This window comes from Osmia bicornis, chromosome 12 (genome assembly GCF_907164935.1).
Source record: "Osmia bicornis bicornis chromosome 12, iOsmBic2.1, whole genome shotgun sequence".
In the NCBI taxonomy this organism is placed as follows: Eukaryota; Metazoa; Arthropoda; class Insecta; order Hymenoptera; family Megachilidae; genus Osmia; species Osmia bicornis.
The window spans coordinates 8,835,341-8,859,706 of record NC_060227.1 but is presented as its reverse complement, the minus strand read 5'-3'; the positions used below and the strand labels follow the sequence as shown (position 1 = coordinate 8,859,706).

The following is a 24,366-nucleotide window of genomic DNA, read 5'->3' as shown; positions in this document are numbered from 1 at the left end:
GATAAAGTGAAACGAAATCAATAGCAGGATGAACGAAAAATAAATGCAAATGAACGAGGTAAATACAAACTGAGATTAATGGAATTGATGTTCCAAAAGGTTTTGTGAAAATAAGACTTACTGTTACAAAAATATATTTTATTGCAAATTAGTATTTTGATTTAAATTTGAAATTTAAAGTCAAGGGGTAGGTGTTATTAATTACAGTGTAATTACTCGCTTAACAATTCATTTCACTCACCATTCGAAAATCTTGGATGGATATAAAAAAATGTCAAAAAAGTGTCAAATTCGAAAGAATCGACGAGCTTCAATTTACCAATGAAGCTTTAATCGAACACAGCACTCGCTTGTATGTACATACATATGTACATCCTATTTCTGATGTGTATTCGTACGCGTGTCTAGCCAGGATGAACGACTATCACGCGGCAGGAAATTAAACGTAAAACCCTGAAAAATTGAAAACTCGTGGACTGGAAGCAGACGTCCCTACCATGGCGATTAACCGTGCGAGAGGAATTAGATAGAAGACCGTAACACATTACCTGCAAGTCACCTTTATGTTTACCATTTTCTACAATTATTCTACTATTAATGCTTTATATTAACCATTTTCTTTTTAATGTTTTTAATAATAATCGAATAATATGATGTGTGTGACTAAATACGACTATTTCTACTAAGGAAGTCATTATATCAAATCCATGGAAGAATTTTTAATAAAAATACAAAAAAAAGATTATTATTAGTGTAGCATTAAACAAAAAATGATTGAGATTAAGAAAAACGTGTTAGTATTTTCGTAATATTACCCTTATGAATAGTGGTGCTACTTTTTCGATTATAAAAATTGTATTAATTACTTAAAACATATTTTGCAGTTAGTAAGATCTAAGTTTCTCGAAAGTGATATCAGTATAAATAATAAATAATTACAAAATGAGTAAGCTCACGAAATACACGAATAGATTCGATCGACACGATAGTTACACGATTTTGAAAATTTCGTTAACATAATTCTTCGACTTTGATATCGATCGTGTGGTGATATCATGCAAATTTCCCTGCGCGTATAATAAATACCAGATAGAATTAAACGATGCGCCGATGTTTACCGGTGAAAATGATTTACATCAACGTTTAATGCGTTCGACGCTGTATATCCCTGCCTTGTTTTAAATTCGCTAATTGATAGTAAAATCGGCTTTGCGTGAATAAACTTCCGCCGGGGAGAAGTTTCGAACGGTGCGCGATTGAAATGTTGGAAACAGTGCACGAACGAACGAGCTTTCGCATTTACGTTTTGCAGTGTTTCTGCTTTCCGTCGATGCTCGTAATGAATGAAATGACGTATCAATTGTAGTCAAATTTAAAAAGCACCAGAACGTGAATTTCTGGCTATTTATGAATTTTAAATACGCTGGTTGAAATTAATTTGAAATTCTTGTTAGCACGAAAGTCTAAGCATTTTACTGCAAATTTAATATAATCGGATAATCGAAACAAAAGTATTAAAGAAAATTCGAAGAAGCGTTAATATTATATTCATTTCCTTCGTAGGAAGTGGAAAATGTAAATTGGAAAATGAAAGATGATATTATAAATAATTACAATTAAAGTACATGGTATTACATATTTCTGTTTTCACGGTTTAATTGAACACTACTTGTCTAATTAATATTGAAAAATTAAAATATGGAAGTATCCTTTCATTTAATTGAAATAATTACTTTTGAAATAATAAAATGATTTTCCATTAAATAGTATTATTAATTTAGGTATTTTTAATTGATAGTGGTCCTATAACATTGTATTGTTGTATAAAGTGTAATAGGAAGGTTGCTAGTTTAAGCCTTGGACGGTGGTCCATGAAGAGAGCCACAATTTTAATTTTAATTTAAAATTTGTATTATTTTCATTTTCTACATTTCATGTGAAAATGATACATTTCACTTTAGATTAATATCCTTGTATATGTTTTGTAAGTTCGGGTCGCGATTGACCCAAGCTTTACTGTTCGAAGGTTAATTACACACTATGTCTTGAATTTTGCAATTACCTGTTTAATTATATCGCTTGACGAATCACGTAATTTGCGCCAATCCCTTGGACAATTAAATGTCACTTGTCCTATCAGACATGACGTTGTCTGCTTATCTGAATAGATCCATGCATGTTCTACTTGGCTGATCTAATACGGCCATATTCTACTACCTAATTACAGTACTGACGATGAGGTATTCTGCTTGGATACGTTCTTAATTCGATCCGTTTATTGTCACTTGGCTAAAACACTGTATTTATTCTACTTATTATTTCAATCATTTATTCCACTTGGTGCAACTATGGTTGATCTATACCACTTGACTACGTATGGAGATGCTTACTGGTGACAGACCGAACGATGTCCGTCACTGCGTCGCGAATGAGTGCCGGCGGATTTTATGCGTCCTTCTAAGTTTGTATGACTTGGAAAAGCCTGATGGCTAACAATCCGTCACGACGCTTGTTTCGCCAAATTAATATTGAAACAATATTTACTATTATGATTACGATGGTCATGAACGTTGACCGATTAATACGTCTGATACTGAAAAATCTGTGCAAGTGTTTTTTCGCGTTCGAACGTCGCCGCTTTTAAGTTTCGCTTTTCCTCGTTGAGCGGGGAGACTACGCTGATTGGCTTTTTCCGAAAAGCCACCTTTCCAATCAGCGTATCCCCCAAGTACCGAGTCCGCCCTTCCTTACGCCCTTAGCGCGATTTCGTCCAGGAGAGGGTGGAGTGGTACCTGAGGTACTGGAGGGCCTCGAAAGTTCGACAACACCGAGGTTTTTCCATCCAGGTTGGCCTTCGAAAGCCCCATACCGTTAGATGACCGCTGTCGAATTACCCTTCGGAAAGACTCAATTTATGACGTGTTTTAGCCATTGAGACCGAAACGAAAAATAAAACTCTAACTCCATTGTTGCAAAAAGGGAAACTACTATTGCCGGCAATATGACAAGGTTTACTCAAAAATAGCTGTACCGTCGCGAAACCGTTATAAATTAACTTTCGAAATCCTCGTATCGCGTGTTCCTCGGAACGGAACACTTACTGTGCCCCTGACCATGCGTAGTCTTATTCTACTTGTATTTTCATTCTCATTATGAAACAAATGCAGATTTTCAGATGATATACAAATCTGTAATTAAAATTCATTCAGTTGAAAACCCCTGTGATATTTCTTTCATATTACCAGGTTGTAACAACGGTAAAAAAGAAACTTTGCGAAAACGACGCGGTCTGAAAATGTTCAGACAATTTCGAGAAAAGTCGATGATAGGCTATCGCAGGAGGCAGAGACGCGAGGCGCGAGCGGAGACGTGGAACGCGAGCGCGGAAAACGCCAAATTCATTCTTGACAACGAGCGGATATAAATTAAGGACTCGCGACTGCCTCGGCCTATTTTGCTTGCTGTTATTCGAGAGAGAGGACGAGGTAAGACCATCGGCCGCTTTTGGTCGGCAGGCTAGAGACTCCGGCAGGAGAGTACGGCGATAATACCTGGACGCCTGCCGGAGAAGAGAGAGAGAGATCCCGGTAGGAGAGTTCGGCGACAATACCTGGACGCCTACCGGAAGAAGGGAGAGTACGGGAGAACTATTCCTGGACGCTCGACCGACACGGAGAGTACGGCGATAATACCTGGACGCCTGTCGGTCGAGAGAGTACAGAGCATCTCCTGGACGCCCTAGTAGAGTTAGTTTTCTAGACGCCCGTTCGATATGGAGAGTTCGGCAATAATACCTGGACGCCTATCGAACGGGAGAAGTGTAACATCCCGCAAGAAGAATAATAAACAAAAAGGAATTTCATTATTAGCATTTATTAAAACATTCATTTATTTTTTCGTTTTTATATAATTAAAATTTGTAACAGTTCGTTTTTTTTTTATTATTGTATTACTCTGATTCAAATTAATAATTATATTCATATTCAATAACTAAAAAGAATAGATCGGTAATTGTCGCGTCGATAAAACTACCGCGTCGATAAAAGATCGACACCGCGCGCAGAATAGAAAGAGATAGCAACACCGCGTAGAAAGAGATAGTAACAGAGCGCAGAATAGAAAGAGATAGCAACTATGCGTAGACAGAGATAGCTATATGCGCGGAGTCACGTACACGCGGGTCAAAGTCCAAACACTTCCGGTATCAAAAGTACATGTAGAAAAAACTACGTCAGCAGTTCTCTGGTATAAATACGAGCGTGCCGCGCAGAGCTACTGCACTTCGATTCTGATCATAGTCCGACACGGGTCTATGGTACGATTTTTATTTAGAATTCAGTAGCATAGATTCTTTTGTCGGCACGACGGCAAAGGTTCCGCGTCGGACCCGGAGCGCTCAACTACCGGTTCGCAGCGGTTCTCCTACGTGTCAGGTTCGCAACCAAGCTTAACGAGCGAGCGAAAGCAGAAGCTCCTTGGATGCGGCCTATCAGTGACGGCTAAGTTGCCAAGAAATCGTATTGCGGCCGAACGAGCTAGCTCCTACAGTGTCAGAACGGATCCTCGCCAATTTTCCGACAATCGATCAATTTATTTAAATAATATTATTTTATAAATTCAAATTATAGATTGAGTTTTGATAATCGTATCTAGAGCCGCGTTCACTAATTAATTTATTTTTCTCTGTATTTTTATTTTAGGTCGAATCACTTTGTAACTAATAATCTGATTTTCTTTCATTGTATTTCACTTTTTAGCACAAACGCAATTGTTATTTTCTTTGTATTTTCTTATCCAGGGCGTACTCATTGTACTCTACTAATATATTATTTTCTTTTTGTATTTCTGAAACAGGGCGCAACCTTTGTTACTTAATTACATTAATTCATTATATTATTTAATTACATTCAATATCTTTTATATTACTTGCCTTTTTTTTATATATTATAAACACATCATTTCTTGAATAAACACACATACTGTTTGAGAAAGGAATTAACGTTGGATTTTACTCCTTTACCGCGTGCCACCCGAACCTATAATCCCTTCCTTTATTATAAAGAATACGAGTCGCCTTCTCATAGGGAACCGCTCTCCCTACGCGTCAGTGCAGTAGCGTGCTCGTGAATAACTCCGGAACGTTACAGAAGTATAAATATGGCGCTCACCGTAGAATGTCTTGTACAAATAAATAAAAGAGAAAACTGTATCCTACACCTTGTAACCTCACCTAATCCAATAAATCCTATCTATTCAACAGATTTCCTTGTGTTTTCGCTTAACCATTGCTACAAGGTGAATTTTGGAACAAACGCACATTATCATATGACACATAATTAAAATTGACATTCATATACACGATATCTCTTTTCAAAGTAAAACTTGATTGAATGGTATTCATATTCATAATACAAATTTTTCATTGCCATGCTTCAATCTACCAATTTAATTATCAACTTTTCCAATCACTCGCAAAGGGAACAATTACATACCCTGGTAGTGAAATAACTGGTTCATCCAGATACTGCATAGAACAAAAAGCAAAAATGAAAGCCAATGATCCGCTTAACAAACTTTAAGCATAAAGAGCAAAGACCATTAGTTATTAACATCCAATCCTATATAATCCTATCAACAAAATGTTTCGGAAAACTGTTGAATCGGTATCATTCACGCTAATCCCATCAAACTTCTTCAATCCCCAATGTACGACTATAATTATGCACACACTTGAGCAATATACTTAACTAGGTAAATAAGCTTTAATCGCCATTATTTCGCGCAGAAATTAAAGCGCGTTGGGAGAAAGACAAAGTCCGAGTCGATCAAATCATCGCTATTCCACGGAAGACGGAAACAAGAAAAGGGGTACGCAATGGCAAGAAACAGAGACAATTGAACGGTACGTGAACCGGCCTATAAATTACTCAATTTCAGGAGTAACAGCCGGAATACCCGTACGATTGCCTCAACTTTCGATACGATGATAATTGTATACGAGGAGACTAGTCAACAAAATAACGAATGGTTTAACCCCATCCTGGAATCATTACTTCCAGCAGATACTTTTGGAACGTTTTGACATGATACTTATGAACGAGCTATTGATTTTTAACCGACTTCGAAAAAGGAGGAGGTTACTCAATTCGATCAGTATTTTTTCTTAATTTTTTTTTTTATGTATATTCGCCGATTACTCCGAGACGGATGGATCAATCGAAACAAAACCTTTTGCATCTTATAGAGTATGTTTCGTAATTGGTCCCGTTAAAAAAACATTTTGCATTTTTTCATTGCTAACGATTTTTTTGCACAAAACGTAATGTTTCAATTATATTTTTCGGCATTTACTCTGCAAGGAATGTACTGATCGCGATGAAACCTTTCACATTTAGTAGGAGATATATCTGAGATGATCTCACTTCCGAACATTTATGAAATTTGTTGTCAATAACTATTGTTATAGCAAAAAACCTATTTCTTAATGTTACTCTGCAAGGAATGTACTGATCGCGATGAAACCTTTCACATTTAGTAGGAGATACATCCATGATGATTCCACTTGCAAAAATGTATGGAATTTGTTGTTAATAACTATTGTTATAGCAGAAAACCTATTCGCTGGTGTTACTCTGCAAGGAATGTACCGATTATGATTTTTCAACATTATCCATGAAAGTAGACTTCGTCATTTTCTTTATTAATTGGTCGCTAAAAGAATGATTGGTTTGCTTCTTCACGTATCGCTTCTTCTTGTCGGTCACTGGAAGCTGATTTGGACTGTTTCTTTGCAAAAATAACCGTCATAATCTTTGCATTTCTGTTAGTGCTGTTTTGACATGCGGTTTAATGAGGACTTTGGTGCTAAATCAGATAAAGCTAGCAGTTAGACCATTTAAACTTTTGACACGACTAAGAGCGACGTAAATTTGGCCTTTTGCAAAATCCTTTTTGCCAAGATCAATTGCAGCTTTTTTATTAACCATCTAAATTCAATCAATATATTCTTTTTCATTTATAGTTGTTAGTTAACCAATAAAAATGCATAACCGCATTAGGGTATCCTACAAATACAGCTTGTTCCACTAAAAAGTGTGTAATAAAATAATTTTTAACAAAAAATACAACCGACTTCGAGATGCGCTAAAAAGTATGAAATAATTTCTATTTCATTAATACCTATTTAATCATTAAAACCTATTTAATCGTTAAATAGTATACTAAATACATTTCAACCTTTTTAGAGACGGCACAAAATTAAAAATACCCGAATAAACGAGCTGCCAATAACGCATTTGATTGCGGTATGGCGAACTTGGTAATTAATAAGTGGACAGAAAAAATACGGAACGTTATAGATACAGCTGAAAATATTTATTTGTAATTGTAACGACTGTATCAGAAGTTGGCAACACTTCTAATATACATATTGATTCCCGTTGGATACTGTTTACTTGAAATTATCAAATTATCATTTGTCATAGGTTACTTATTATATATTATTATTATTACTGTGGATTTGAGACTAACCGGGCACTCAGTCCTTGTGGGTCATTGTACCCGGGCCGCAAAGCAGCCTCCTTACTGGCTGTGCCTTGGCACCTGGGCTTCCGTTGCGAAATTCAGAAGCGCCAGCACCAGACCAGCCGAAATGCTTAACGATGAGGGTTCCGAGGTCCCTAGGATTGATCCGCTTAGGACCCTTAGTTCCCTGCATCTTAAGAGTGCGTGGAGAGGTGTCTCATGCTCTTCCTCACACCTTGGGCATACCGACTCCTCTGTGAGCCCCATGCGTGCAAGGTGTTTCCTCATGCACCAGTGTCCTGTCACTAGGCCCACGAGCATGCGCAACTGCGCCCTGTCCAGGTATATTAAGGTGCGTTTCGCCAGAGCCTGGTGAATTCCTGGTTCAGCCATTCCGTGGCCTGGCCCTTTAACGCGCTGGTTGAGACTCCAATAGGGTACGAGGAGCATGACTGGAGGCGTCAAGCTCTAGTTCGTTGGTCCTTTCATTTCCTGCAATACCAGCGTGACCTGGTACCCATAGCAGCTTGACTCTGTTATTCAGAGATAACCATCCCAAGATCAATGCACAGTCCTGACTAGCTTAGATCCAATTTCCATTTTGGGGAGGGCGCTAAGCGCAGCGAGGCTGTCACTGCAAATGTAGATGTGTTTGCCCGAGTGTGCCCTGTCCAAAATATAGTTGGCACAGGCCTAGATGGCAAACATTTCTGCTTGGAAGACCGTTACGTGGTGGCCCAGCTTGTGGGTTATATTGACCTTTGGGCTCACCCCCGATATCCCGGCCCCGGTTCCAAATTTAGACTTGGAGCCGTCTGTGAACCAGAGGATTATCTCACAGTCGTGACCGAAGAGGTACACCCTCTTGCAGCGGTCACCACCTTGGGTCAGAGTTGGTTCCGACTCCAGCTCCGTGAGAATCGTGGTGTACCGGTTGTTCGACGGCGACGATTCTTCAGCCTAATGTAGGCGAATGGCTGCTCTCCAAGCCGCCGCGATCACCACTAGGTGAAGTGGCTTGATGTCAAACAGGCTTGATGCCATGGTGGGCGTGGTGGGGAGTGCACCTGTTATACCCAGCAGCGCCATTCGGTATATTCTCTCGATAGTCTTTCTGTGTGTCCCCTTCTTCATGGAGGTCCACCACACAATCGAGGCGTACGTTATAATGGGTTCAAGGATGGCCTGGTAGATCCACCTTACCATCCTTGGTTTGAGTCCCCGTGTAGGACCAAACATTTTACGACAGGCCCAGTAGGTGCTGACTGTTTTCCGAGTCTGCTTGTCGATATGACTTTTCCAGGTGAGCCTCTTATCTAGTATTACTCCCAGATATTTCACCTCATCTGTAAGTTGTGTCCCAAAAAGATAAGGAGCCTTGAAGCATCGTTTCCTTGTAAATAGGACCAACTCCGTTTTGCTCGAATTGACCGAGAGCGAGTGTGATGACACCATAATTGTACGAGTGTGATTGCCTTTTGCAGTCTCCTCGCTAATTCCAAAGGGTGTCTGCCCCTGACCGTAATAGAAAGGTCATCGGCGTAACCCTGAACTTCAAAGCCTTCTGCGGTGAGTATCCGTATGAGTTCGTCAACCACGAGGGTCCACAATAGGGGGGATAGGACTCCTCCCTGCGGGCAGTCCCTCACGACATCGGCCCTCACTGTTTCCTCCCCCAGGTTTGCTGTGGCTGCTCTATTGGTCAGCATGTTGTGGATCCATCTTACGACGGAGTCCTCGATATTGTATCTCCTCGCAGCCTCCTGTACGGGATCGTGAGGGGTATTATCGAATGCCCTCTCAATGTCAAGGAAGATGCAAAGGGCGGATTCACCGTGCGACAGTGCTCCTTCAATTAAACCTACCAGGTTGTGAAGTGCCGTCTCGGTGGATTTGTCGTTTTGATAGGCATGTTGGAAGAGGTGCAGTGGTCTGCTGACCAGAACCTCGTCTCTAATGTGCCTATTAACCAGTCTTTCCAGTGTTTTGAGTAGGAAAGAGGTAAGGCTGATAGGCCTATATGGCTTTGCCAAGTCATAATTGTTCTTCCCTGGTTTCGGGACGAACACTACCTTGGAGTGTCTCCAGGCTTTGGGTACATAGCCCTTTGCTAGACAGGATTTAAAGATTTGGCCCAGGCACCTGTACAGGTCCTCACCGCCCTCCTGAAGGAGTGCCGGGAAGATCCCGTCTGTGCTTGGACTCTTAAATCTCTTGAATGAGCCAATGGCCCACTTCACCTTGTCCGGGCTGATCACCCACTCCGCTATTCCCCAGTCTGCTGAAGCGTGGTCGATGTGCGTGGCATCTCCACGACGCCGCTCCCGACCATCTGCTACTGAGCACGGGAAATTCATCCTTTGTGGTTGCGAGTTATACTCCCGTTCGGGAGTCTGATACGATCCAACCCCGGTAAGGGGCCTATGGAGAAGATCTTCCTTAACCTGGCAACTATTGCAGAAGGTCTTCCAGGCTGTTCTCTTGCTGGTTCTTATTAACCTTTTGTAAGCCTGCTGGGACCTTTTATAGTTGTCCCAGCCTGGCTCCGTATTGGCCTACATGGCTTTATTCAGCAATCTGCGGGTATCCTTCCTGGCTTGGTCCAATTTCTTGTTCCACCAGGAGACCCTTTTCCTGCTGTTCCTTGTTTTGGCAGGGCAGGCAGCCTTGTAGGCCTGAGTGATGGCGGAGCTCAGGCGTTCCACCACCCGCTCGATCTCACCTACGGTTCTGGAACGCTGACAGTGCAGAATTCATTGAGTTTCGGGGCCGCTATCTCCCTTTTGATGAAGATGCAGGCCCTGGGCCTTTTGGATGAGACGTCATAGTAAAGTGTAAAACACCTCGTGTTGAGCCTCCCTACCCGTTTCTTGCAGATCCGAGGTTCCTGTATGATCATTAGGCGGCACAGGCGAATGTCCGTTGCCGCCTTGCAATGCTGCAGGTTGATTTGCGAGATCCTGGTACAGTCTGGCACCTTGTTGGTGTCAGATGTGGTCCGGTCTCGCTTGGTCAAGGCAGGTGGGATTGGTTCCCCGGAGGGGCCCATTGCACCTACCTTTGAGGGGGGCCCTCACCAGAGCCCTTTCCTCTCTTAGTTCTGGTACCGGCCTTCAGGGTGTGTATTAGGGTACGCTGGCTCTCCCTCTGCACCCCCAGAAGCCCGGTCCTTTTCGTCGCTTCCGCCGTGGTCGGCGAAGGCCTTGAGGGGAAGCCCTTGACATTCCTGCCTTGGGGATGCTCCCGCTAGTCGGAAGTTGCGTTTCGGCGGCATTCGGTCCTTGAGAGGATCCGGCAGCCGCCTCCTGTTGGTTGTTGCCTCGGGGTGGGGCGAGTGGGATAGTGTCGGTGTGGGGGGTGAGAGTTCCCGAGTGCGTCACCCTGGGTTCCCCTTCACTCTTGTCTATCCCGCTCTCTTTCTCTTTGTCTTCCTCCATCCCCGGGGCTATTGATCCTGGTTTTGTTTCGGCGATTGTTTTTGCGTGTTTGGACTCCCTCTCTAAATAGGGCCCTGCGCAGTCCCACGTGGACCTCAAAGCCTTGCCTCTCGATGAGGCCGTGTGAGGTAGGGTCAACCCCTATGGCCCCGGGTTCTGCCCCTCCACCAACCTGAGGATGGCCTCCGTCGCCACCGGAGGGTCGGGGATGACCGTCACCATCCTTCTGAGCCTCGGGAGGTGCTAGCCATCCATCACCCGGAGGTCCGCTCCTTCCCAAGGCTAATGCCGGCGGCGGTGGCCCTCAGCCACTCTACCGCTCCGGTGTCCGAGCAGGTCACTAGAAGAAGGCCTCTTCCAAACCGGCACTGGTCGAAGCGCGGCATGGTGGCCCCCTTGTGGAGCCCACACAGCGCTCCCACGATCGCCTGTTTTATGGCGGAAGCCTGCGCCTCAGTGAGGGTTGACTCCGGGTAGTTGGCCGGTGCAATTGCCAGCCTCCTCTCCGCTGTCAGCGCCTCCTTGAAGCTGATTGGTGAAGGCAAAATCCTTTGTCGTCTTTTGGCGCATGGTTGGGTGTTTGGGGAAACGGATGGTCGGAGCCCTTTTGAGCCCTTTGTCATCCGCCTCCTTGCTGCCCACCTGCGACGTCCCTGCGAGGGGTTGCCCGGTTGCCGGACCTCCCTTTGCGGAAGCCGTCGGTGAGGCCACCCCAGCCTTGCGTTTTGTGTCAGTGGGGGCAATCCAGCCGGAGTTCCCTTCCAGCGCTAAACGCGCCCTGCGGGCCCTCTTCTTGGCTGCCCCACTGTGTTTGACCTTCTTTCATGCTGCCGGTTCCAGATCCGGGATTTCTCCCTGCTCGGCTCCAGTCATACCTGAGGAAGGCTCCTCATTGAGGGTGAGCATGTCTAGGGCTGGCATGGTTGTAGTCTCGCCTGCCGCAGACGCGCCCTACCCTAAAACACTCGTCAGCGGTGTTTCGGAGACAGTCCCCAAAATTGGGTCCCTTGCCTCCTCAACTGGCCCGCTTCCGGGTACGTTCGTGTTTATGTCTATTGTTTATGTTTTTGTTAATGTCCATATGTGTCCCACGAGTAGTTGGGAAGTATGGGTCCGCCCCTGCAGAGCCCGCTTACAGGGGTAAGGGTGAATACAATGGGGAGAGCCTGGTACCCCAAGGGCATCGTTCGCGACACCATTACCCCGGTGCCATCCAGCTCTTGGCACGATTGCTTACACCTTAGCTTGTGGAGCTGGTCCGCGACGGGGCTTTAGTTCCCCTCCGAAGGTTTTTAGGCCCCCGGGGGTCCCTTATAGCACCTGTTGGCCGGGGCACTCCGTGTGCACACCTTTTCCTTGTCCCAGTCACTTGAGGTGAGCCGTTCTACGGTTCTCGGGGTCCACTTCCCGCACCCGGTCGTCCTCCTATCCGCCACCCGGAGACGCGCTCGGTTGGGGCTTAGCCTAGATCAACCGGAGGTCGTCCTGGTTCCCCGCGCCCCTTGCAAGGATTAGGACAATCCGAGATAACCCCAACTTACAAAATATAAATAATAATATTAACCTAAAGTTGAATGTATAATTAAAAAAAATAGTGTAAAACTTAAAAAATGGAAATATTATGAAATACAAAGTGAAATTAAAATTGGAGCTTTTTCTATAGTCCGCTGTCCAAGAATTAAGTTGCAAAGTCTATGTAGAACAAATAGCAATATTAATAGTGAAAGCGTATGAACACATTAGAATTCAAATCCTTTTTTTTCTCTATGTTTCAGACAGCTGCTCGGAAATGGCACCCTCTACTTTCCACCCTTCTTGGCGCAGGATTTTCGCGCGGAAGTTCACAACGCAAGATACAGGTGTCGTGGAACCAGCTCAGTGGGAACGGTCCTTTCTCGTGAAGTTACTCTTCGTGCTGGTGAGTTTGTAATCATTTATAAAAAATAATTTTTAACAAAAAATACAACCGACTTCAAAATGCGCTAGAAAGTGTAAAATAATTTCTATTTAATTTGTACCAATACTCCACAGCTATTAATAAAACCTATTTAATCGTTAAATAGTATACTAAATACATTTCAACCTTCTCGGGCGGCGCAAAATTAAAAACTTTTCTTCTACTGTTCTTCTATGTCAGGCGTCGGCAACTTATGACAAATGACCCATTTGATAATTTCAAGTAAACAATATTCAACGGGAATCAACATACTCATTGCGGATTAACTGTCAACTTCTCATACAATCGTTACAAATACATATGTTTTCCGTCGTATCTATAACGTTCCAAATTTTTTCTTACGACTTATTAATTACCAAATTCGCCATACCGCAATCAAATCGTATTGCCAGACCCTCCTAAATACTACACTAACTAATACCGATACCCTATTTCGTCGAGTTTTCACCGCGCATAGTGAACGCGTACATGCCATCTTCGATGCTATTCAGCAATTTTATAATGAAGAATTGTCAAAATAGTTTGTACATATGTCTATTGTATTTCGAAAGAACAGAATATTTCTTTTAGAAATCTTGAAAAAAAGTTCGAAAGATCGACGAATAAAAATCTTTAAAAAAATATTTATTGACATTGTTTTTGTTGATGCGCTGCCATAATAATATTAAATATGCTGTTTTTTAACTGTAAGACACTACACAAAAAGAAAATCAGTTTGATTCTGACAGGAGTGACACTTCCGAACATCATTTATCAAATAGATCGTTAAATAGTATATTAAATACATTTCAACCTTTTTGGAGGAGGTGCAAAATTAATGATACCCGGATAAATGATGCTGCCAATAACGATTTATTTGCGGTATAGCGAACTTGGTTATTAATAAGTCGTAAGAAAAAATTCGGAACGTTATAGATACGACGGAAAACATTTGTAATTGTAACGATTGTAACAGAAGTTGGTAGCACTTCTGATGTACATTTAGTTAATCCGCAATGGGTATGTTGATTCCCGTTGAATATTGTTTACTTGAAATTATCAAATGAGTCATTTGTCATAGGTTGCCGACGCCTGAATTAGGCTCTTCCTAGTAGAAGAAAAGTTTTTTATTTTGCACCGCCTAGCCTCCGAAAAGGTTGAAATGTATTTAGTATACTATTTAACGATCAAAGAGGTTTTATTAATAGCTGTGGAGTATTGGTATAAATGAAATAGAAATTATTTTATACCTTTTAGTGCATTTTGTTAATGTAGCAAGAGGTTTCATTAATAATTGTTACGCAGTTGTATAATCGAAATAGAAATTATTTAACATTTCTTAGCGCATTTTGAAGTCGGTTGTATTTTTTGTTAAAAATTATTGAATTATTTTTCTCAATGATCAAGTGTATCCTTTCGATTCGGTATCGAACTTTTTAATTGCATACTATTATAGTATCATGTATTCATGTAACTCGTGCTAGTCGTCTGGCACGAATACTTCCCTGCCAAAGTGAAGAGATCGGGAAAAAAGCATAGTAATTAATGAGCACCGCAGTGGGACACGATAATGAGACTTCTGTCTGTGCGTGGCAGCCGGGCAAAGCTTTTTCTCTCTTGTTATTTTGCACTATTTTTATGTTATTAACGCGCTGGAGAACTGGATGAAAAACGCGGCACGTTTCCCACGGAAAAGTATTTTTCATCATTTTTTTAATAATTATTTGCTCGCATCCAGTTTCCTGTTTGTTACTCATTCGAAATCCTCTTCTATCTTATCATATTAATTGCAACAAAATAATTACTACAAAAAATCATCGGTTGATCGATCATGGTAATTTCTATATACTTTTTTAATTCTGAAATATTAATTGTTTAATAATGGAAAAAGAAAGTTGAGAAGTGCTCTTTGTAGTTTCATATTATACTCATCGTCAGTTGTGCAGAAAATTTGTGAAGAACATTCATTGACAATTTTCTATAATCTAACCACTTTCTATTAGAATAATTGATAAAAGGCTTATATAATCTCTTTTTACACATTTTGAGCTTCAAATTGATATAAAATAAGAGTTGTTTTAGAAATCTTTTATGTCATGAAATCTTGTCAGACTGTTGATATTACAAGAAATGCAGTAACCTAATAGAACAGTGCAAATTATTTGAAGAAATTTCTTTTTCTCGAGCGTTGATATATCGCAGTCGATGACAAGTAACTTGAAAACTCATTTATCCATCGATACGAGACGGAAACGTCGCCTCGAAACGGCGTTGCGTGAGCACAATAAACGTCAATTACAGACGGAACGTTGCTGGAGAAACGTGACTGGCCGCGATAAAGGTGGAGAATGTTCCCGAGGATCCCATTATGCCGGAAGCGGTTCGCTGCACGGACCGCGTTTTCACCGGGTCATCCCCCGAGTAAATACCTAAGGGAAAATGCCACTGAACGCCGTTAAATTGTATCGGTGGAAGTTCGATCCGAAGCTGAAACGAAAAAAGATAGAAAGAGAAAGAATTTTCTCGCCTGAACGCGAGACGGAAGTTTGCCCGATACTGGCTTTACGTGAGCCACCATTTAAATGGCTGATTTTGAGCCAACCGACACTATTTTCTATCTTGTACAAAACTGCACTGGTTGTTATACCAAATGTTATACCATATAAACTAAATTTTCAATATATTTATTTAAAAAAAAGAAAAAAAAGAAATTGGAAAATCTAAAAGGAGTTACAACCCTGGAACCCACTTTACAGGGGGCCTCGTTATAAACCTTCCATTTTCTATTTAAAAAAATATTGAATGACATTTTTTTTTATTGTTAGCATCTTTATGTACAATTCAATGTTATTTAATTTTATTTAGAGTAGATTTCAATTTTTGAACCAAAGGGGCCTTTGAAGATGCGATAATTCCGGGTCCCAGAAATTTTAATTCGATCCTGGTTGTTCGCGTCTCGCGCTTTTTGCATGTTTTAAAATGCGGGGGTGCATGCGGGGACAACGTCACGCTACGATGTGCAGGCGCGAGCGGCAAGTCGGTGGAAGGGACGGTCCGGGACTGGGCCCACGCATTGAATCGCGATCAGTGCTTTGTGCGGGTTGCTATTTCTGATTTTTACGGTGCTTTTGGTTTCGCCGTTGTGTGTTTGTTTAATTGAATTCTGGACTGGTGGTGTTCGTTTGACGGGCGCTATAGCGCGATCGGGCGTAGGTCCTATTTTGTGATAAGCACCTAGGTGCTGTTTGGGTTATCTGCACGGCCCGGCGATCTCTTGGGAGGTTTTCAGACGGCTAACTGTGTGTAGTTATTGGACAGCACAGTTCGGCGATCGGCTGAGCCTGCCCACCTGGCTAGCCGTGCAGTTAGTGGCGCGTGTATACGGTCACTTTGTCCTCGTTGGTCGGGACGCCTCCTGTGATCAGGAATATTGTTTGATAGGACCACGACTATCTGCTGCGACGTCACCGAGGCGCCATCTGGTGATGGTTTGGTAAGAGAGCTCTCTTGCGCGCGTTATTATTAATTGTTTTGCTTTGTATTATTTTTATTATATATATATATTCATTTAGTATAATTTGTTTGTTGGGACCAGGCTTTTTCCCCACTTTCGACTAGGGTTTTTTACAGCCGGTTCCCGTAGAGTAGAGTCCTTCATGTTTTCCATAATAAATTTGTTGTACTATTTAACCTTAATTATCTGGTTTCATTCATTTATTACCGATGACGCCAATTCCACCTCATGTCCATCCTCATTCTATTGATACTCAGAATAATCGGAACACTGGTTGTAATTGAAAATTGAGTGCTTGACTTCCAGGATGCTCTATTTAGTATTTTATTCTATAAATTAGAATTCTCTTTATAAATTAAATGAATTGAAATATCCAACTTGTATCATATAGTGAACTCTCGTTATATTGCCAAGTGATCGATTTGATCTTTGCACAGATTTTTAACCCTTAGCATACGAAGATGCTACACTTCTGTCTTTCTTTCCTCCTTTCAAATAACACTTTGAAAGCTTGAAAGATTGTCCGCTTCTATAGCCCCTCTCTCGGCAATATAACGAGAGTTTACCCCAGCACATAATGCTTTGACTATGCTACAAAATTAGTATCCATTAAAGCTAAAAACTTCAATAGAATTTCGAGATCCACTCATTCAATTACGCGATTCATTTCAATCACACGATTCATTGATTCTTTAATACCTAATTACTCGATAATGTTTATAGAACAGTTTGAATACGGTTTAGTGTGCATCATGCAACTCTTTGCTACCCATTGGAGATCGTTGGTCAGTGAATATATTTCGTAAACGAGACTCTAGTAATATTCATTATTGCAACTGGGAGCAAATTGTTCGATAATGATAATTACCGAGAGTACTGTTCATTGCTAAGCATCATTCGTCATTTGTGATACATTGTATACCAGATACGATCGAATCATAATAATTGTCACTCTTGTTGACGAATAATAATTAATCAGTATCTATATGTTTTGTACATATCAATTTGAATGTTCGTTTGTTGATTTATCATGAATATTGTATAATGTTTGCTTGAAAAGAGTTGGCGGAAATGGTCAAGTTTCATGGGAGAGAACGTATGGTCGGGATTGGTCGGAAAATTCGATTTTTAGATTCAGTATTTCGACTGAAATTGGCTTGAACCGGCTCCTCGTCGGGAAAGTTTCCGGATGACTCGACGAAAAGCAGCAGAAGAATTTCTGTTACCACTGACGGCCACGACTTACGAACTTCCGGAGAAACTCGCGACGGGGGGGGGTCAATCGATACCCGGCCCATCCGTGGGCTCGAGAACTTCTCGAATTTACCGTCCGTACATTCTTTTCCACAACGGAAGTTCCTTCACGTTGATTCAAGTTCGGAATCGAAATTCTGAATGACGCGGTGGAGAAACTTGCTTTAGTATTTTCTACTTTTTCATTTATTTATCTCCTTTACTTTTATTCTGAAGTATTTTAAAAGTGTTTAAAAAGTAATAAATCCGATCATTACCTGACCTGACCCGACCCGAGGTTTGGGTGCCTGAATTTTTGGGTACCCAGACACGTTTAGTATAATTAATAATTAAATCGTGAAGGTAATAGGTAACTTGTAAAATAAGAAAAGGTAAGTAGATTAATTAATGACCAAGTAGGCCATAATTCTTCTTATCGAATAAAATAAAATTGAGCCAATAAATAGGAAACAGTACAATTAAAAACTATCCTTTAATCTCATCAGGCATGCAAACAATAACGATGAACTTATCACGGATTCCAAATGAATTTACAGTTAAATACCGGTCTAGTTAGAAGCTCGCGATAACAAGTTTCCCGACTAAAAAACGGGGCGCGACTTTCCTCCCTTCTTAAATGCAATTAGCAGCAGCACTTGAAGGAGAGAAAAAAAACTTCCACCACGACAGAGTGGAACGTAAACGATCATAGAAATCGAATCTATGAAATGCGGCTTTAATTAAATCTCGTTACATCGAACTTACCGTGAACTTCTCGCTAACAAGCCGTCCTCCAATCGAAATTCCAATAATCTCGATTCTTTTCTGACGCTCGAAGATGTTCGACTTACCAAAAGCGTTTTACGACAGACTAAACTCATTTTCGACTAAAACGACGGGAGGAGGATTAATCAAAATTTCTATCGTTTTATGATTACTAATTAGTTATCCCCCTGATCAGTGCCACGACCGTAATTGTCTTATAAGGAGTCAAAATAATCCTCTTAATTTTTTATTATTCTCAAACATGTTTACTACAATTTCCTAAAATATCTCAGTAATTATTAGAAAAAAAAGGGTTGAAACATTTAGAATTTGAAATATAGCCTTTGAACTTTGAAATACCAAGGATGTCAGGTCTGATAAAATAAAAATAGAAACAAGGGTGTTCCAGGTTCACTCCGTAAGAAGCACCTTCTAAGTTGCGCGAAAAGCCAGTCCTCCCGTCGAAAAGTCTGGTGACTCTTTTTCACGACTGTGCTCGCAGCTTCTTGCAGGCTTCAGCACGCTCCGTCAAGGGATGGGATGTTGGTAAAGGGGTGAGAGAGGGTGGCATGGAAAAGGCCCCGTTCATTAAAATGTGTTCCAGCCGGCGGTAATTACGCGTTTAATTATTTAAACGAGTGACCCGGCATTCAGCGAGATTTCATCCCTCCTCTTGCTACCCTTTCACGGTGTTTCCCTTGCAGTCTGATTCTAACGTTTTCGTTTCCAACCCCCTCCCCTCTATCTCTCTCTCTTTCTCTCGTTCTCACGCATTTCGTACTATCTTCGACTCGCCATCTTCATCCAATTTTCCTCTTCGCGACTTCTGTTGCTGAATGTTCTTTCCATCCGCTCCCTTGTCCCGTAAAACTTGCAACTTCTTTTTTTTCTGCCGCTGCTGCGTCTCTTTTGAAAGCGAGGCTCTTTCAACCACCCTCCTTCCACCGGATGTCCAGTGTTTCTTCGCGTTTCCGTTCTCCATCCTTGTCGCATTCGTCTGGTCGCACGTCTGTCAGCTAGATCTCGAGGAGATACGCTGAATGAGACGGTTAATTGGTCGCGAGAGGACAGAAGGAAACGGTGTACACTTTCGTCGCGCAGTTTGCTTTTCCAGTCGCAGCTTGCTTATCCGCGAGCTAATTGTCTCTGTTTGAAGGCACACTTCCGGATAATGGTGATAAGGTTCGAGGAAGCTCAGCGTTTTAGCGACTCACCACTGATTTCGTTCTTTATTCTTAGCAGTGGGTTTCTGGTATTATTGTTGGGTCTCTTTGAGGGTGGAAATCTTTTAGCTTTGATCGAGTTAAGTGGGTTGGGATAGAATTTCTTATACTATTTTTATCAGTCAAAGGGATGATTCCCCAATTTATATTTAATTCTGCGACTTTAAAAATTATTCTTCCAATATAATATGAAACTTTATCGCTTTAAAATGGTGGAAAGTTTTTAACTTTAATTGAATTAAGTTGATTAGGAGCAAATAACTTCTCATTTTAAATTCCAAAAATTATTAAATTACTCATCAGTTAAGTGGATGATTATTTTCTGGAATATTAATTTTTCCTTGGTAAGTTTGATGGTATTCATGATTTAATCATTTTGTTTTATAATATAGAATATAGAGTGTGATTAGAATAGAATGTCTTCTTTTTTTTTTATTTAAAAAATTATTAGGCTACTTTTATTAATTAAATGGATGAATCTTTAATAGAATATTAATCCGTACTTGAAAGGTTTGATGATATTCCTGTTTTGATTTTCTTTCTTCTAGAAATTCTTTTAAAAATATTTTCCAAAAAAATAAATTGAAACATAAAATCCAAAGCATCAAAGAAACATTGACCAAAGTACAAAGTATTTGTCTGGAAAAGGAATACTCGATTAGGGAAAAACAATAGTAGCTTGATTTCCGCTTGCTCTTCTCGATGCAAGGTATCACGAGTGAAAAGCACTAGATACCAAGGCTGGACAAGCTGAAAAGCGACGAAGAATTTATCTGAAATGACATCGGCTCGACCCTCATTTTCGCCAAAGGACTTATTCTCGAGAGGAGCAGCATTGTCTAAAAAAAAAGGGAGAAACTGCTCCCCACTTTTTCCCGCCACCTTTTCGGAACAGGTTCCATAAGGGACTCTAGGAATACTTCAATGAAGCTACGACACTTTCGATGATGATGTCCTCGTAACAAAAGAGAACCCATGGAAAAGTATTTCCTTTCTACAAATTTAGTTTGAAAGGATAATAATAATAAAGTATTTTGTAAAACTTTCTTATAGTGGGGTTGATTTTATCAAAAGAGAGGTAGCACTATTCTACATTCTTTTTATATAATTTCTATTATTAAGGTGTTATATTTAAGATTTGAAAATAAATTCTACAATTTTAATCGTCGACAACAGATTTAATTTAATTTTGAATTCTTTTTAATCTTTTTTTTTTAATTTTAAACTGTTCCTTAAATGTAACCTAGCATAACTCTTAAAAGCTATCATAGATAAAATTTCACTGGAAGGTAATTTCGTCTTATGTTATTTAACCCTTGAATAACAGAGTCTAGGTCAATCGAGACCCAAACTGGCAAAACATATACAAGGATATTGATCTAAAGTTCATTTACTGGATGAATAATTTTTAAAGGAACAGTGTAAAATATAGAACATAATATGAAATATCATATTAAATTAAAATTGGGGCTTTCTCCATGGTCTGCCGTCCAAGGATTGGAAAACGAAACAATTGCTAATATTAATTATTTATATATTTATTCAGATTACCAAAGGTGATATTATTTTATCATAATACTGATAATCCTCTCACATATTTTAACAACTAAATTTGTCTAAGGATGATAGTTGATAATAGCCTTTAAGGATTATTAAAAATAGATATAATTTTCTATTTCAAAATAAAAGATAGTATCAATTCAATAGAAGAAAGTGCCCCGAGGAGCAATTGGACGAATTCTCGCTTCGTCGAGGAGTGAAAATAAGGGTCACGGGATCAGGATATAAAAAGAGAAAGGTAGAAAAGGGGCCACAACAGCTCCTTGGAGACGTCAGAATTAGCAAACCCACCTCGGCGGGGGTTGTTCGTCCCTATTTTGGTTACGAAACCGGAAAATACCTGGATCACGATCAGATTGCGAAGCAAGAGGATGGCGGATGAAACGAAACGTGCAAACGAAGCCAATATGCGAGGATCTTCAACGAAGCGAGCAACGATATTTCGAGCGGATTCCCAGCTATCGGCGGGATTAAGTTTCTTTTTCGGTTTCCGACATCAGAAAGACGCGATACGCCGAATCCTTCGGGCTAGATCGCAATACGTTCAACGGATTTCTCTCGGATTTCGAGTGAGATAAAGCTTGGAAAACAAAATGTGGATTTGATTTATTTAAAATTCTACACAAGTTCAATTTCTTTTAAAATTCAATAAATAATGTTCGATGCTGACAGTAGAACTATTTTTTAAACATTTTGATAAGATTTGGATAGGGAATGTCATCTTCATTTTAATTTTCATTTCAAATCTTGAAAATTTTTGCTATCAATCATGAACGGAGTAAGATTTCTGGGGCCCGAGGCTACTAAATCTTCTATGACTCCTTTGATTACTATACTTGAAACTTATTCTAAATAAAATAAAATCGAATTGAATCGCAAAGAAAATGAATAACAATAAAAATGAATTTCATATAATATCGTAAGTGGAAGGCTCAGAAAAGAGCCCCGAGAAAGTGAGGCCCCGATCTCCTTAGACCTCTTCATCCTAGTACTGCTACCAACTTTTATTAAAATATAAAATGAAACGCTTTAAATTAATAATAAAATTTAAAACTTCTACCCTTAATTCACAGGATAAAATCAATCCGAAAATAATGGAAAAAATTTTGTTAATATTATTTAGTGAATATAACAGTGAAATAATTCTGAAATTCTTCACTTCCATCATATAAAATTACAAAATGTCAGTCTTTCATTTCAACTATATTCGTAATACAGTAATGCAGTTAAAACAGGATTCGTCGACCTGCAAATTTACATGGAATATTAACGTTGAAAATGAAATAAAAAAGATAGCTTCTTGTACGTTTTCAAATATTTAAATTCGTACATTTCGTCCGTCCAAGGGAGGAATTAAATATGTCTTTTGTAAATCATGGATTGGAAGGGGTACGAAGCTACAAACGATGTATTTTTCTATTCAAATGAATCAATTTAAAGCGGAAGAAGGAAGATCTTTCCAGAGTCCATCGATTCGCTCTTATTTTCTGTTCAATTTAGCGACGTTATCGCCCTCGATAACGCCTTCTTTCCACTACCTCATTTCGTTTCACTCCCCTTTACGTTCGACTGCATAGATACTCTTTTTACCTGGCCACCGTAATAGAATAATAACTCAAGATGAAACATCAGCACTTGGAATTTTCCTCTACAAGCCACTCAGTGAAAAGCTCTTTAAATATTTATGCAGATTATACTAAAGAGAAATTGATGTCAGTATTAGTTTAACAATTTGTAGATTCGTTTTTGAAATTAATTTTATATTTACAGTTTGAAATAATTTTTTCTATACTTGCCATTCTCAATTTAAAAAAAATTTTTTTATTATAGGATTTTAAATAATAAATTATTACACATTAAAATTAATGATACTAACTGCTAAAATTAATAAATTTTAATTATTAAATATTAGGTATTAACATTTTTAATATTTAATACTAATTGTAATTATTAGAATATGATAAATATTACTGAAATATACAAATATGCAGTTTTAGTTTATTTAAATATTTTTTTCAGACTTGGAATTTTAAATGATAAGAAATAAATTCATAAATTAATAAATCGAATTAAGTGGATTAAGTAGATTAAGTAGATTAATAGTTTAAGGGATGATTCTTTGATCAAATAGTTCATCTTTACATGATAAATTCAACGTTTTTCATGGTTTAATTATTTTCATTTTCACCTTTGGTTTTATTTTTTTTTTAACTATGATGTACCAATCCGACACTCTTGAAACTTTTACAAATAATAGTTAAATAGTAAAGGATTATTCGTAATTTTTTCGGTGAGTGTCACTCAAGGGATTGTTTATAAAAATCACTTTCAAAAATTTATTTATTAATTTTCAACCTTTAATCATCGGATAAAACCTTTTAAAAAAAGTATGAAATACAGTTAATGAATACCTACTATTTGCACTTTAATGTGTTCAAATATCTTAAATAGCTTCCGAGAAAAAAAATAGTAAAATTTTGGGGTTTTACCCCCATATCTCCCTTATCAGAGGGGGTAGGGGGTTGAAATTGCACACAATTAGGCAAAAAGCATCATGTGGTATAAATATCAAACGAAATTGTTGCTGGGACCGATTCACTATGCTTATACAGCTAGATCCTTTAAAATGTAGTTAGGCTACTTTTGTTAACCCTCGGACCGCGAACCATGGAGAGACCTCCTAAAATTAATAAATTTTGATTATAAGATATTAAATATTGAAATTTCTAATATCTGACAATAATTATAATTAATAAAATTTAAAAAATATTAATGAAATATCTCAAATGCAATCTCGATGTATTTAAATACTTCTCTTTTTTTCAAATTTAGGATTTTAAATAATAAATTACTAGACATCCAAATTTTGTATATTAGGAATTAAAATGGATGAACTTTAATTATCAGATATTAAGATTTTTAATATCTAATAATAAAATTTTTTTACTAACACACGATAAATATTATGAATAAATATGTTATATAATAAATGCAAAATGTATTTTAAATTAGCTTGCAGAATACATCCCCAAACGTTTCTAGAAGCAATTCTCTTTAAACGAATGCTTGAAAATTCGTTACAATTTACTTTGAGAAAATTGTTTCCATCAGAATGAAATTCTTGGAAATTCACTTTTCTACGGTTCGCTAAAGTAAAACATGGGGGAACAATAC

At 39.3% G+C, this 24,366-nt stretch overlaps 1 protein-coding gene across 1 annotated transcript in view; it reads left to right on the top strand.

Moving 5' to 3' along the window:
• Positions 1 to 24,366, top strand: part of LOC114880695 (Down syndrome cell adhesion molecule-like protein Dscam2) — a 197,031-nt gene that overhangs the window by 130,089 nt on the left and 42,576 nt on the right. Inside the window, exon 4 of the mRNA XM_046288128.1 lies at positions 12,737 to 12,879. Within this exon, the coding sequence (XP_046144084.1) occupies positions 12,737 to 12,879 (143 nt within the window). The remainder of the gene's footprint in view (positions 1 to 12,736; positions 12,880 to 24,366) is intronic.